Source organism: Vanacampus margaritifer, chromosome 10 (genome assembly GCF_051991255.1).
Source record: "Vanacampus margaritifer isolate UIUO_Vmar chromosome 10, RoL_Vmar_1.0, whole genome shotgun sequence".
NCBI lineage: Eukaryota > Metazoa > Chordata > Actinopteri > Syngnathiformes > Syngnathidae > Vanacampus > Vanacampus margaritifer.
This window is the reverse complement of record NC_135441.1, coordinates 20,650,353-20,667,432: the sequence shown is the minus strand read 5'-3', so window position 1 is coordinate 20,667,432 and position 17,080 is coordinate 20,650,353. Positions and strand designations below refer to the sequence as shown.

At 41.5% G+C, this 17,080-nt stretch overlaps 1 protein-coding gene across 1 annotated transcript; it reads left to right on the top strand.

The window, feature by feature from the left end:
• The first annotated feature begins 1,049 nt into the window (after positions 1-1,049).
• Positions 1,050-15,518, top strand: synpo (synaptopodin). Its single transcript, XM_077577305.1, has 4 exons — positions 1,050-1,193; positions 3,778-4,998; positions 8,772-10,783; positions 12,428-15,518. The coding sequence occupies exons 2-4, from the start codon at positions 4,833-4,835 to the stop codon at positions 13,682-13,684; spliced, it is 3,435 nt and encodes a 1,144-aa protein (XP_077433431.1). The 5' UTR covers positions 1,050-1,193; positions 3,778-4,832; the 3' UTR covers positions 13,685-15,518.
• The last annotated feature ends 1,562 nt before the right edge of the window (positions 15,519-17,080 follow it).

The window sequence follows — 17,080 nt, the reverse complement described above, 5'->3', positions numbered from 1 at the left end:
TCTCACAACTCAAGACCTCTTTTTGAGAGTCAAGACTTGGTTTTAGAGTTTAGGTTTGAATTGTATTTTGGTTGGGGTTAGGGAAAGGAATGGGGGTAGGCAATCAGTTATGATGGTTGGGGTTAGGTGAAGGGGCTAGGAAATGCATTATGTCAATGGTTGTCCGCACAATTATATAAGTACAAGTATGTGTGTGTGTGTGTGTTTTCATGACAACGACACGTCTGTTTGGAATTATCCCGACTGTGCCCTGATTTCGGGTTAATGTTAACATAAATAATCTAATCCGACTCCAAATTTCACGCACCAGTTACTGACTACATTTCCATCATATGGCGTTTGTACTATGGGCTCCAGCAATATACACTCATTTAGATGTTTTTTTTTTAAAGCACTAATTGAGGTATTTGTTAGTATGCATTAAGTGCTCTTTGTGAAAATTAATCTGACATTGCCCCATTGTGGGAGAACGATAAACATCTACCTACAAGCGTTGCATTCGTAATTATTACAGTAGTCGTATTTTTCAATATAATTTGGAAATCGTGATTGAATTCCACGAAAGTAAGCTTTTGCAAGTATTGTACTGAACGTATACTTTTTCGATGTTTAATTTGCTGAAACATCTGATCTGACTTTTTACTTATTGTGTGACAAGAAAGGAACACAAAAACGACCCACAATACCCCCCCCGGCGCTTTGTTTACATTTATGTTATATTTAGTTCTGTTTAGAGCAGACTTCCCGGTGCACTTGGCGGGAAAGTGGGTCAAGAATTAAAAACAGAGAAGGAGGGAGGGGAGAACAGCACGGGGCCCACAAACTGCTCAGCATCCTCGTGTTGAATATGAAAATATATGATAGCATAATGTGTTCAGTATGCAAGCTTGAAGGAAACCATATGAAAAAGATTCCAGACAAAGAGCTCTCTGTGTTCCAGCTGACCCTCCACCCCGCCCCATCCATCGTCTGTTTCATGAGTGAGACGAGGGGGGGGAGGACGGGGAGGGAGGTGTGTGTGCACAGTCATATAGGAACTGAAAAAGGGGGCCGTCCACTGTGCTGCTGCCTCACACAGACAGACCCAGCAGAGTACAGGTGAGCTGCAGTGAGTGGACCAGCACACGCCTCGCAGAAAGGAATACTGCTGCTGCAGCCCCTCACCTGCAGGCCGTCCCGTTTATCTTCACAGGGTAAGTTGCTATCTTTGTTTACAGAGAGACGACAGGCGGCTAATTGAAACAAAGGAGGGAAAGTTTGGAGAAGATGGCAAACATCTGGGATGTTGCTTTTCCCCCCTCATTGGGGACTTGCAGGGTTCTTTGTCTCGCTACTGTGGCTCTGTGGTCCATAACGGTCCTGGTTATACTGCGATGGTAAATTTTGTTGGATTTGGGGATTAATCACTGAAATATTTCCTTCATTTTAACCCTAACAAATATTACGTCATTTAAGAACTTTTTCTATTTTCAGAAAATTTTGAAAAAAATCATAACACTATATAATATTTAGAATATAAGATTGCCATTATTGACATTACCTTTCTTGGCTGATTGGCTGAGAGAAATCACATGACTACTGCCTTACAGTATGTCTACTAATGTTAGTGTTACAAAGAATCCCTGCAGTTCTAATAATACTTATTTCAAAAAGTGCTTTACTCTTTTGATGTCTAACAGTTTTCTCATCATGGCGCCTCCCTCTTGGCACTGGAACACACGCACCCCCCTCAAGTGTTAATCTTGGTTGCTTCAAGTTTCCCACCTGTGAACAGGGGAGCGGAATGTGCGGCAAACCAGGTCGGACCCCCCCCCACCCCCCAAGTATTATTTCATGAAATACAATGATATTTTTGGCAAGATCCATGAGATTAATTGGAACTTTGCCATGTTTTAGATGTCAGTCATCGCCCAGAACAAGCTGAGGCATGTTGACCATCGTCTACACCCCCCCCCCCCCCCCCACCTAGGAGTTATGAACCAGGAATGCCAGTTTTGGAATACAACCAAAAATCATTCCTCAGCTTGAATTGCCTATTATCTGGGAGAGGTTAGAAAAAAAAAATCAAATCCAGTAAAAGATGGCACAAGGTAGCACCTGAGGGTGTCAATTGTGTGCTTGATAGGTGATACACCTTCAAGGTGTACTTTAAACTACACATATGGCGTATCTAAATTCAGGTACATCCATCACATTGAAAAAATACATATGATGTGAGTGAAGCATTATGCTGACATTCCATTACCAGGCCACTGATGCATCCCGTATGTGTACACATTAGAAGACTGATTACAGTTTATACGGCTGTCTACATGCGGATGCATCATTCAATGACAATGAACAGGAACACTGTGATTACACGCTAAAGTGGCCTCCAGCGGCCCAGACTGTAAATGATATCCCTACCTCTAATCATGGAGGTCAACGAGTGGCACAGGGAAGCCATGGAGTTGTGGGTGAGCGAGCGGTACAGGTGGGCAGCTTTTGAAGTTCAAGGTAATTGGTGGCTAGATAAGAGGGAAAGGAGGGGGTAGGGGGGGGGGGGGGGGATGACATCAGATGTCAAGTATGAAAAGCGCATACAGTACAATTAGACGGGTGTGCATTTCTCAAGAAAGCTTTGAAGCAATGCCATGCCCGGGCTATTAGGGAGCATAGATGGACATGAGAATGTTAGGGAATGAAGAAAAGCAACAACAAAAAAAAAAAATAGATAATGTCATTTCAGAGCCGTGACACATCTGTGAGACTCAAAGAGCTGTTGTCAGAGAGTCTAAACAGTACCAGCCTTCATCTGGTGCTCTCAGTCGCCAACATCACGCCACTATGCGAAATTGTGCAGCTTTTTCGTTGCCGGGCAGTGTTTTGTTTTGACTGTCTCGAAGGTTATGACTCGGCTAACATATTGTCGAGTGCCTTTCCTTGTTAACACACTGCTATCATCAACGGCTGTGGTGGAGTTGCAGAAACACAAAGCAACAATGGAAAGGCATTTGGTCATAACAGTGATTACGGTATGTGAAAATGTGTTACCATGGTGATTCGTGGACAAAAACAAAGACGGCTCTCAGTATCTTCAAGGAGAGTCAGATTAAAGGTCACTTTAGTTCACAATTTGGTTAGAGTGAGTACATCAATTTAAGACAACAATTATTCATCATCATGCTAATATTTAGCCATTTCTCAATATGAAGAATCCAGAGTACGATCTTGTGAAATCGCCAAGTGCGGTCTTTCAGTTTTTTTTTCTTTTCTTTTTTTGCACAAACATGGTCTCCCAGGCGGGGAATCGATCCCACACCAACCTGCATCGGAGGCAAGTGGCGGTACCACTCCGCCACCTGGAGCCCTCGGTCTTTCAAAGTACTTGTTAACTTTGACCCCAACCGTGCCATATTTCCGCGATAGCAGCATGAAACGCGTCTTGCGATATTTTCGTAGCCTAGCATTCGCAAGCATGACCAATGGCGTCCTTGGTTTAAGCCAGCTGACAAGAACAACATCCGGGTATTCAGTGCATTTTGATTGGAACAGTACTTGGGTACGACTAATTACGTTTCATTAAATCACAGAATGGACAAGAAAGCATATTGCGAAATGACTTTTGAGACTCTTTTGTCAATTAACGTGACTTAATTTGACAGTTAAAGAAGGTTATTTTAGCCTGAAAATTCCATGAAAAAAAGTAGATTGGCAGAATACGATTTGGTTTTATCTTGTTAATTCTGGGCCAAGGGCTCAAACAGAACTATAAAATATCTCTCTCTTGTTTTGCAGGTTACCTTGGAGAGGACATACTTTCATCGAGGGATGAGATGAAGTTGCCTTTTTGCACTTTAGCACCACAATCCCTTCAGCAAGACTTTTAGCCCCGAAGCCAAAACAGACTCCACAAAACTAAAACATTTGCAAATTGGGAGAAAAAGACAAATAAACAAAGTGAAGACAGACCCAAAGAGTTGCCGACCACAGTGTAACTCAATTCAAGATGATGGCTTTCTTTATTGCTTTTCAGTATTAATCCAAATTATTAGTAACTACATACATGCCCTGTCATCTAGTAATAAAATAGAGCAGTCCGCTGTAAACACTTTGTTTGCCTGTCATATATTAAGAGTAACACAGGATCCCTATATAATTGAACAGCTTCAATGCAAAGCCGTCTTGGGCATGACCTTTGCAGAGTGAAATGTTATTCCTCACATGCACCGAACAGCAGGAAACTGCCATATGCGCAGCTCCCTTTTCATGTCGCGCTGGAGTTATGATCGGCAAGATAAAGAGCAGATCTTTTCGCTGAAAGAAAAATAATCTGGGGGCTGGAGATTTGGATGAAGACAGAGAGGAGAGAATGCTTTGGTGACTGAAATAGCGGCGGAGGGAAAAGCAACGTCTGGGAAAAGAAAAAGGAGTATTTGACAAGATTGGGCTGTTTCTCGGCTCTCCGTGCCAAAATTGTGCAATTTTCATGTGGCAGTCATCCAGTGGAACTCATTTGGGGAACGCTGCTTAGGCCCTAAAGGGAGGTCCAGTTTGATAGGGAATTAGACTTGATGAAGACAAAAGACAGAGCACACTTCTTTTTGACATTTTTCAGTCGACAACAAGAAAACACTTGGCTGGATTTGTGCTGAAAGCAAGAGCCGTGGTCGTTAGTAGCCAATTGGAGAACTGAGCTACTTTCCTTGACACGTTTTTTTTTTTGCTTTTGTCCCTTGTATACCAGTGAGGACTAAAACTTGAAGAGTGAGATTTGATCCAACTGGGAGGAAACACTTACATAGAGGGCTGCCGCTTGGCTGCAAAAGAGTGTTTTTAAACTTGGAGTAACAATGGAGATGGAGAAGGGACACGTGTCTTTGCGTAGAGGAGTGAGCTGGAGTCCAGGAGGATTGACTAAACCTATCCAGACAGCGCAACAAGCCACAACTGTGGAGGAGTGCAACACAACACATGAAACGACTGGACTCAAAACGGAGCAGATGAGCAGCAAAACAAGTAAGTGCTACTTTCTCTCCTCCTCTCCTAAAAGTGAAAATATGGCGCGTTGTGGTGGGGGAAAAAAAAAAAAAAAAGCTTTGAGGAATGGGGTAGAAGGCAAACGTCAGAAACAAAAAAGTCCCGCCTTATGTGTAACTGGAGATGGCAAAAACGCTCCATGAAACATCTGTTTCCATACAGTCAAAATCCATGCGAGCCCTTCAGCAATGGAAATGTAATCAATAAAATATACAACACAGAGACTGACAGCCATGTCTGTTTAAGCCGCTTTAGCCCCCATTAAAAAAAAAACATTACGTTGTCAAAATAATTATTAATGAAAACATTGAATCATAATTTGTGTCAATAACAATTTCAATCAGAAAAGACACTTCATTAGATACACTTGTACTATCAAATGGGATCCACTTCAAGAGTTAGCAATAATTTGGGATGAGTTTTTTTGCGTTTTTTGGGGGGATGGTGAGAATACTTCAATAATAAGAGAAATTCAGTTTTTAGGGTGTTGGTATCAGGCCAATACCCGGCCTTGTTTCAAAATACCGGTACTCGCGATGGTTGCCATACGATTGCCATTCATTTCTTTCTTTCAAATTATCTGGCATTGTTTTTGTTTTTGGGAGAAATTTTATGTATCAAAAGGACTAGTGGTATCGGTACCTGGTATCAATGGCTACGCAAGAGTTGAATACTCAAACTGGTATCGGTCTGAAAAACTGGTATCAAACATCCCTATTCATTTTCTTTATCTTGTGCTGGTGTACCTAATATTGTGGCCAGTAAGTGTTAGAATTCCTCAAACAGATCACCGAATGCAACACAGCTTAAGAACAGCTTAAAGTTGGCTACACCTCTGCACAGACCTTTGACACAGAAACACTATAGGGCTGGTTTTAACCTCTGGGCTCTTCTCTTATCCGCCCCCCCCATGGGATTCACCTGGAGTTTAGGTCACATTCAGTCCAGGAGATCCCAGGACCTCTGTTAATCCTTGTCTTTCCATCCCGCTTCACACAACAGCCACCGGGGCCAGTGTTGTCATCCTGCTCAGCCCGCAGCCAGTGCCGGATGAAAGATAACATCCGACAGGGTAATCTGACCTTTGATACACAAAATGCAGGGTTAGCCCTCTGACTTTAAAAATCCCCCTGCTGTGTGGGAGTTTTCTACTCCATGGAGGGGGGAAGGCTGAGGGGGACGGGACTGATAGCAGAGGGATGAGGTCGTGAAATTGGACGTGGTGAGAGAAAGTGGGTGTGGACGATTTGATATCATGGCTCAGGGCTTCAAGTTTTGTCTTCGCTACAGGACAGGAAATTCCTATCATAGCCATTGCAGGTTGGAGTTTATGCCCAGAGGGTTCAAAGAGGCCAGGCACTCAGGGAGAGTGCATAATAAACACACAGACGGACAGGGAGGGTAGCAGGGGTCAGCCACTGGGGCTCTCTGGTCTCCGTGCACTAATCCATATGAACATAAACTGGACTATCTCGCTTTCCAATGACTCTAACGAGGGTCAGACACTTTTCTGCTGTCACTCGACATTAGATGGAGATAAGCCGCGCAATACTTGACACAGATTGGTGGCTTCTCTTGAACTGTCAAAACAAAAGTCAGAGCTGACGTCCATAGTTTCTCCACAGAAGCCATAAGCCCTGCTGAGTTTTTTTTTTTTCTTTCAAGAAATGAATCCGTATTTGAAGTAGTGCAACAGAGCTGCAAGCAGGCAGACAGGCGGCGCAGGCTCCAGCTGCAGACACCCTCCCTCTCTCTGTGGTGCTGCTGGACTTGCTAAGAAAAGGAAATTGGAGCTTGTGCCACACTGCAGAAAGGGAAAGGGGTGTGTGAGGCCAGCAGATGCACTGGGAAACTTTTTGGGGACATACACAACGGCGGAGCTCTGAATGTGACGGGGAAAAGGTAAGGGAGAAAATCTACGCTGGGAGAAACTGCACAGGAAACTCATTAGTAGATTTAAACTTGCGTTTGTCACATTTTTTTCGATTATGAAAAAAGTCAACCTAATTGTGCAAGTTGCGGTTCCAACTGCTTGCCTTGTGAAGAAAAGAAAAAAACTTCCACAGGACTCTGATGCAAAAACAGAATAACGAAATTTTATTACACAGCTTTGACATCTCTTTTTACAGGAATATACCAAATTTACAAATTTTGGAAATTTACTGTCATTTGGCTCCTACATTAATAGCATGCAGTTTGCTACTTTGTTGACATGCATTTTCCATAAACGGTTTTGGATTATTGAAAATCTTGCGTTCACCAATTGTTTAAACGTAAAGCAGTTTATTCTTCAATTATGTAAATTAACATATTCATTCGTTTTTCTTGTAAACTTTTTAGTCACTGTCATCATGTTACATTAATTAACTTTTGTTTGATTTAAATAATGAACAAACCAAAGCACTTTTAGTTGCTAGGGAGGATCAAATTTATTTTGAGAAGCTGTTCATGATGTGAATATCATGTGCCTGGATTTGCACCTGCATGTTACCTGATAACTAATCTGGCTCCCACTAGAGGCAAATGTTTACAGTCAGGACATTTCATTTCAAGCTTCACTGCTCTGATATATTCCCCGGGCCAAAATTATTCAAAGTTAGTGCCTAATAAAAGTCAGTTTGGGGACATTGACCAACAGACAGCCGTTTAAAAAAAAAGGTCCTGGGCTTGAGTTAAAATCTTAATAAACCATCTAAAGACATTTTATATAATTTCAAATTTGAACAAAAAAGGGTTTCATTCTTTATATTTCTTATCACTGAGGGGCAGTTTAACATTAGTGAATCAATTTCATATATATATATATATATATATATATGTATATATAGAGAGAGAGAGAGAGAGAGAGAGAGAGAGAGAGAGAAAATGACATGTGTTTTACCAACCTGTAATTATTCCAAACGACACATAATTACTTTGAATAATGTAGCTGTCTGAATAAATCAATGTACGGAACAAAGAATGAGTCATGGTTGCTTCAGTTGTCATGAGAACCTCCTGAAGGGACATGGTATGTCTTCCACCAGACAGAATTACATGAATGAGATGAATAATGTATAATGTGTGACCAGAACCAATAATTATCCTTTAAATCCACATTATTCCTCATATGATACCATTTGTGGGGGGTTCTTAATAATGTGTCGCTTTTTTGATACTTTCATTAACTATTTGTATTGCTTTTATTTAAAAATGAGATTTTTCAGACAGCTATTAAGTTTTTTTGTTTTGTTTCTTTGGAAGCTGTAGATGGTGAAAATGGACTTTTAAGTGTTGCAGTAAGAAAGCAGGCATGCTGGTTTAAGCAGGGGGTTTTCTCCACAGTGGAAGAATGCACAGGGAGGGACTTGACCAGATTGCAGAGGAAATAACTTTGCTGCTTGGAATGGAACTCTTAATCTTAGAAAACAAACCATAATTTTAAGCAGAAGCATGCTGCATACTATAATTTTTAAGAATCCCAAAGCAAATGGACACCACTGGCCTTTAGATTCTGGTCAATAAAGTTAACCTTGTGGGTTATTTTTAAATCAGTTGATTTAGCGTTTTTTTTTTTCATTTGGTTTTTCAAAGCAGCCTAGTAAGATTTAAATAAATGGTTAGGGAGTTGTTTAAATTTTTGATAAGGCACACAGCATTTTCTTCCAGCTATTTGACACGTTGCCATTAATCAAGCATATCTAATGATGAAGTTGACCTTTATTTTTCTTTTACTAACCTAAGTGCCCCCTTATTTTTCTTTCCTCTGCTAGATCTGACCAGGAGTGCCAGCTTATCTGAGAAGGAGCTCAAGGAGGCCCGCCTGAGGAGTCACATCATTGCTGCTCAGCTCACTGTCCCGTCCAGCTCCAGCTCCAGAGGCGTGCAACTCTTCAACCGGCGCAAGCAGAGGGTCAGCGCCTTTACACTGGAAAGCAGTGGAGTGCAGTCAAAGGAGGACATAACCGGGAATGTGAAACCCAACCCGTCATGTAGCAAACTAACATGGGCAGAGAGAAGTCGTGAGGAAAAGGACAAAGACTTGAATTACAAGAATTGCACTACCAGCCCACTGTTCGTGCCTATTGGGAGTAAACAAGCAACAGGTGACAACATGGAGGAACAAGGTGACCAACATGCCAAAGAAGATGTCGCTGAGCCCAGCACTGTCCAAGAAAGACATTTCCTTCCTGTACAGGAAATAGACGAGTACATGGAGGAGGAAAAGGATCCAGTCTACAGAGAACTTGAAGGCAAAGTAAAAGATGATCTTCCACCTGAAAGAGAAAATACGAATCCAATTGCAATGAGTCTTATGGAGAGTGAGGCAGCGATAAACGGAGGTCATACGGCTTCACCTCCTCTTGAAAACCTTTCTAATGGCTGCCATGGACATTCGATGACTACTGTGTCTACATCGAAGCAGACCATGAATCGAACTGCCAGGCCGTTTTTCTCACCACTGACAGTGCAGTCCCAAGAGGCTGCTAGTCCTGTCATGGACAACCTCCCTGCTCGTTCTGCATTCACTGCTCCCCAGTCCGTGGCAGTTTCACCTCCGCCTCCTCCAGCATATCCCACACCTCCCTTGCCAGCCTTCACAAACAAGCCTCCAAAGGCTGATTACTTCGGTCCACCTGTTACGTCTCCAACTAACCCTCCACCACCCCCTGCCTTTACTGTATCTCAAAATGCTGCTTCACCCCATCCCCATTATGGACCTCCAACAGCCCCAAAGCCTTGTACCTTCATTCCTCAGTCTTTTACGGAAAGGAAGTCGACACCACCAATAAAAACAGGATTACTTGAGGATAGTGCTGCCAAACGACCAACTAAAAAGTCAATGTTCACATTCAAAGAGAAGAAGGTCATAGCTCCGAACCCTGAGCTGCTTTCTCTAGTGCAAGGGGCGGATGAAAAGAAGAAACAAAGGCAAAGATCTGTGCCTGAGCCCGCATCTGAGGAGGAGTTACTAGCTCTGGGTGCAGAAGCATCCAACTTCCTTGTCAAAGAGGAAGAAAGGGCTGAAGAAGCCAAAGCTCCGGAGTGGACCTCCTGTCTTAAGAGCTCCAGAACCTATACAAGGGTGGAACATAAACCAGAACAGACCCTCAATGATGCATCAGGAAAAGGTGCAGATCTTTTTGCCAAGCGCAAGTCCAGAATGGAGAAATATGTAGTTGAGAATCAGAATGCAGGTCACCATATTAGATCTCCTTCTCCCACAATGTCTTTGCCACCATCTTGGGTTTACCCATCAAATATGCCGGGTAGGGTCAAAGCTATCGCTAAAAACTCTGACATGTGTGCTCAACTTGCTCAAAACATGAAAGCCCAACAAACTGCCAAGACAAAACCAAGACAAACGGCACCAGCAACACAGGCTCAAGAGACGCCACCTCTTGAGAATGGTTGCTCCAAGATAGAGATGGACCTGTCAAGACACCGACCCTACCAGCTTAACTCATCCCTTTTCATCCTTAAGCCAGTAAAGGACCCGTTGCGTACCCTACCGAAAGGAGCGCCACAGTCCAAGAACGAGATGCCCCCTCAGTCTTTTTCTAGACAGACTTCCTTACCTAACAACCCCGCCGCTCTATATCGCACCCAGTCTCAACCTCCTCAGCTTCCTGTCGGCTCCATCACAAGAGTAGAGTATCCATCAAATCCAGCTTGTGGTAAACCATCAACTGCTTTTTCTCCAGCCCGTGTGTCATCTGCTCGGCAGGGGATTCAGGCACCAAGGCCAAGATTTTCTGCCAAGAAAGCGGGGATTGAAGCACAGGTGTGGAGGCCTTTTATCTTTTAAGAAGTTTTATGTGGTAACGTGGTGATTGCCAAACTTTATTTGGCTTAAAATTCTGAACCATTTTCTTATATCTGTCCCTTTCTGTGCTTTTTTCATCTTCCTCTGCCTTTGTTTTCTTTTAAGTTCCTCTTAAATTTAAACTACCAATGTCAAATATTCTCATAATGCCACACATTACGTCTGTTGTTCTTTATGAGAAGAAACCAAAATGTAAATTTGAATTTAAGTTGCTGATTTACTCAGGCATTGATTGACTTGAGTTAAAATACAAATTTGTGCTCAAAAACATGCTCAGATGAGTTTTTGTGCCGATGATGCAAGGCACTTTAGCACCAAAACGCCTCCCTTTTGAGGACCTAAATTAAATGAATAACAAATTTGCTTTCCCTCTTCCACACTGTGTTTTACTTATTTGAGGAACAGAGTGATGTTGTTACAAAGCCGTTTGACAGATGTGGCATCTGCTTTATGAGTTGCAATTTGCAATTTAATGCTCCTCACTGAAGTGAAAATGCAGCCATAGAATTCCTTTTATGTGTTTATATCTTAAGGGTAATTTGCTCTGATCACCGCCATTTTTTTTTTTAACTCAAAATTGTGCCGCATACTTGGATTCTTTGATGTTTGCCATCTGCAGACTGAATGCTAATTCGCTTCCAGGACCTGCATCTACATTATTTTCACGACTTCAAGCAGCAATTCCAGAATTGTTTGCTCAAAGAAAATAATCAGTCTTTTGTAATTCTGTCCGCAGAGTTTGCATGTCTGTTTCACTTCATAAACTTTCATTCATGTTGTTCTAATTGTGTTTTAGCTGAATCACTTCTTCTCTGATTAAAGCTTTATGCGTTCACTCATCTGTGACCTCTCCTTTTTCTAATTTCACATTTTACTTTTCTTTTAATGCATGTGCAACTTTCCTGGAATTCTTGCTGACACTGCTAAACACTTGATCATACAAAATAAATAGCAAGACTCTGATAATCTGACATATCACTTTCGACAAACATATTTTACAAGATGACGTGTTAAAGTATATTTTGCTCATCACTTCAATATCAGTTACATATTGGGAATACAAATCATGTGTATGGCCTTACTGGTCATGAAGAACATTTAAAGACATTTTCAAAAGCCAAATACTATCTAACTAATTCTAATAAACAGCTGAAGTAGTCTTCATATTATTAACACATTGAGATGTTGAGATAGTATTTCCGAACGTGTTAATTGGGGGGGGGGGGGTGCTTACATGTTGTTCAGCCAAGTAACCTCAAATCCCTGCCTGCAATGGACATTCATATTCAGAGTAACCTGAGAACGGCACATAAAACTAGGTCGACATGGGCTATTGGCCAGGCGTAGTGCACAAACACATGCAGAGGATTAAAATTCATAGCTATGACCTTAATGCCACTGTGATTAGAATAAATATTATTTAGTCCGAAGAGAATCCCCGCATTTAAAAAGGCATGTTTTGTTTTCCATGTATCACTTCCGTGAGCTCGTAACAAACAAAACAATCAATGAAACAGAGTTTGTGCTACTGCCAAATTGGCCAGCTATTGTATTCTATGAAGGATTGCCCAGTAAAAAGCTATATTTGTTATGGTCCAACAGAATCCAAAGGAACCCTGCGCAACTGAAACCCCCACTGAGACTCGGCCGGGCCTTACAAGGAAGTTCAGCAGCCCTGACTGTCTCGCCAGTACAACGTGGGCGTCCGGTCTTCAAACTAAGAGCCCGTCGGCAACCATCTCCAGCCGATCCGTCACATCACCTATTCCTTTTTCAAGGGTTGCAAGATGCCAATCTCAGATGAGCAACCAAAATATCCAGCGTTCCACGGTTTCATCAGCTTCAATAGCTAGGCCACCGCAGAACTCTACATCCACATCTCCATGCTCCCCGCCTTGGGGTTCAAGATGCCACTCCCCAATGGTATCCCAGAATGTCCAATCATCCTCCAACTCCTCTGGTCATGATTTCAGATTCCAAACATCCAATTCCTCTCGTTCGCTACCATGGGGTTCAAGATGCCAGTCCCCGACGGTAGTCAATCCGCAATCTTCAAACGCTTCGCACATTTCATCTAAAACATCTACAAACACTTCCCCACTCTCTCCACCTTGGGGATCAAGATGCCAGTCTCCCATGGTTAGCATGCGTACCGAGAATCCCACCCTCTCCTCCAGACCTTTTCAAACATCCACAACTGCACCTCACCGTTCTCCTCCTTGGAGCCCAAGGTGTCAGTCACCATTGGTAATCCAGACTGTCCATCCTTCCGCTAGTTGTACTTCCAAACTATCCAAAACAACCACTTCTCCTGTCTCGCCACCTTGGGGCTCCCGTTCTCAGTCTCCCGCATTTTCTCATACTAGTTTGTCTTTCCCCTCTTCTCACCGTCTGTCCGTATCCTCTGCTTCCTCTCCTGTTCCCCTACCCAAGGACAGTCGCTGCATGTCCCCGATCAATAATAATTTAGATTCAAAGGCCAACCATCGACTGCTGGCAAAGAACATTATTAATGCAGCCAAACGTAAAAACAGCCCATCTCCAGGTGCACTGAGCGGTCACAGCTTGCCGATTTCACCTGTGGGATATTCCCACCATGGCTATGACTGCAAACCGTTCCAGTCACAACCGCTGGGGGGCCAATCGCCTACCTTCACTAGTCCTCCTCTAACCCCAACGCAGCAGATGTGCTCTCCCGTGAGGCTCTACAACACACGCTCCCTGACTGACTCTGATGCGTCCATTGAGTCAGAGGACTCAGGTATGCGGTCACCCGGCATGCATTCTTACAACACCTGTCCCCGTGGCTGGGGCGGCAGTCTGAGGGTGAAGAAAACAACCATCTCAACTGATCTGTGAGATTGCAATAATTGGGGTTTCATTGGCATTGTAAACAAACCATCATTATTCTTGATTCATAATGCAATTAGTATCTGATGTGACTTATGGCCTTACAATGACAAGAACAAGCTTTTTACATAAACATTTGTGGTAGCTTGTACGCTTCCGGCATACTAAAAGGGCAAATTAACCAAAGATTTTTTTTATTTTTTTTTACTTCACTTTGAATGAATGTTATACTTTACAGTCTCACAACAAGCATACCGTATCTTTCGTAGCTCATTATCAATGATTGATTGTTACTTTTTGAATGTTATAATCATTGTTTACTGGTCAAAACATACTTTGCGCATAATACTATGCAACACAATCGCAATTGTTAATCACACATGGCTGCAATGAATTAAAATTCATTGCAAATTACAATCCATAGTGCAATACTCAGTGTAACACAGAGTGTATATATACTGTATGCTGCTTTATATTGCATTTGCTAAAGTGAATGTAAACTTTCAAATGGAGGTGAGGGGGGGTGAGGTTAACCCTAATGTAATTTTAATTCATTAATTTAAAGTTTTATATGATTCCCCAAGCTTTTAAATGCTAATTTTAAATTAAAATTGGCATTTGACCAAAGTTCCTATTGTAATATCAACTTTATTCATTAATTATTTGTTATTTTGTTACTATTAAATGGGGTGTGAGAACCTCCCGGAATGTTCTGGACCCGTTTCTGTGCCATTGCTATATTGAGCAGATTGACGCTACCTGGAGGACTTGCCACAGCAGAGGTCTGTATGAATGTAGCTCAGTTTTGAAGTAACGCTGACTCCCTCACCAGCACCTCTGCTGGTAGCAGCTATGAAGTGCACTACATTTTGCCTCAAACGCTTCGATACAGATTGGCCAACAAATTGCCGTTGCAACAATCAATTATATACACAGGGCTTAAAGATAAATTTATTGATGATAATGTCCATTCCTAATATTCATGTTGATAAATGCCAGTCTTTTGATCAGATTCATGGAAATTAGTACGCAGGTTTTTGCATATTGCTGACAAACCATGGGGAACACATTTCGCAATGTTACATGTTCATCTATGATTATGTGGGGGGAAAAAAAAGATTATTAAAATGGATTTTGAATGCAGATCGTTCCCTTTTATATTTACAAACTTTCTTTATAATGGCAAATTGATTTGCACTTTTGCACATTTCATTTCATTCCAATGCAAAACAAACCAATTTCAGCCTTGACAGTCTCAAAATTGTGTTTTGTACAGTCCAGTTAACTGACAAAATGGATGAAATTGGTTGTGGCCTTCAAATCAACACTTTCTGCTTTGAGCATGGATCCTGAAAGCTATCCTTACACCATTCCCCTCCTGCCTCACCATGTGTCAGCAAACACAGCACATCACCGACTTGAATTTTTTTTGAGAGGCGTGGACACCTGCTTGGTGTTGACCTTCAGCAGGATTAAACCTATCACTGTCAATGGATTGGTTTCAGCAGGACTCTAGACAGGCCAAGCACTGCTGACACCCTTGATTTGGATTTTTGCAAGCATTTCAATTTTGAGGGCTCTGTGATTATGCAATTGCATTTTTACACAAGTACGTTCCATACTTGCATGATGTCTGGCAATCAATGAATAATAAAGTGATAACACATAAGTAAAGCCTTGTAACATTATTTCTCTCCACAAGACCATTTGTTCATCAAGTTGTGGGAGAAATCTCAGTATCGACCAGAATGGAGGTTTAAAAACTCAAGGCACGTAAACATCTAGTGAGCTCTACCTTGAGAAATGTATTACAAAGTTTTGATTTTTATTGCAGACTTCAGGTAGTTAATTCAATTCAATCTGAGCCATTACAAGATCCGAAGGCCATTGATAGCCCCTTATTAATTATCCAATGAATCAGGTTGGAATAATTGGACACGGCTACCTACAAATTGACACCCACACCCACTGGCGTCTATTTTAATTTGAAAGTTGTTTGCCTACTTTGTGAAAGGTGCTTTGCCAAAATGTCAGCCTCCAAGGTCCAAATTCACATTCAACTCGGGTTCCGAGACTGCCATCTGTAGGACTTTAGACAGAAGTTCAAATGATCAAACACATCCAGATATAAAAGTTCCTCAAGCTCAACTACCACCGCGGGTAGCATGCAAGCACATTTATTTAATATAAAATCCCACATAGTTTTTACAAAATATTTTACATTGGGTTATTGTTAAATATTATAATAATGATTATTATTGTGGTTATATATTGCAGTGGTCTTGACCTGCACTGCATCACACATATATTCTATATTGAGATGAGTTATTTAATTGTAATTTATTTTACAGATTATGGTCAGCATTGACCTTCCCAAATCACTACATAGAGGAAAAATATGTAAACATCTCTCTGCATTGTTGACTCGTCCATTTTCTTTTCTGCTTGTCCTCATTCGGGTCATGTATTTCAGTGAAATAAACTTGTGCAATTTATATCCCACCCAAGCATTACATCACATTACAAGCCAAAAATGTTGCAGTTGCCACGCCTGTTCCAAGTTACTTAAAAACGGGAAGAAACAGGAATTAGTCATTTGAAAGTGAAAGTATAATTTGAGACACAAGAGGCCGCTCTTGAGGTCAAAAAGGCTAACGCGAGGTCAGGAATATCATTTTGACTGCTTGGAATACAAATAATAGTATATTAACGGCCAGGCCTTCACTGTTGACACCTTGACTTGTTGCCTGTTTGTGGGTCTTGCTTTCTTCATTTTTGTCATCGGTATAGGTGAAAAGCATGTTCTTTTGACTTGAGATAAGGTCAATACGGTCTTGGCCATTGAAGAATTTGAATTGCCTTAAAAACGTTTTGAGTTTCTTTTCACAGTATGTTTTGGGTCATTTGTCATCTTCACTGTTAACTTTGCGCCATCCTTTGAGTTTTGTAGCATTATCTTGAATGTGCATACACTTAAATCTCTATAGTAGATCATAATAAAAAGAAATATGTTAACATAATTTAAACCTATAAAACTGTTAAAATAACTCATCCAAACAACAACAACCGAACCTTAGGACACACAGCATCAGGAGCAAGTGGGAGTCCAGTTTCGAGACGGTTCGACACTGTCACAAAGGCTGAGGGTCAAACCCACAACTAGACGACGACGGCGCTACCACTTAAGCCACGCTGGCACTCATGAGATTAAATGTTTTCTGATCAAATCTACTGTTTTGTAATACATACATTTTTAAGTTAGAGGTAGAAAATGTGAAAAGTATCAATCTGACTATTTAACTACAAACTCAAGAGAGTGGAACATTACCATTAAAACATACTGTACACAAAATTCAGGAAACAGATGTTACAATATCTGAAGAAAAATACACATTTCGACAAGAT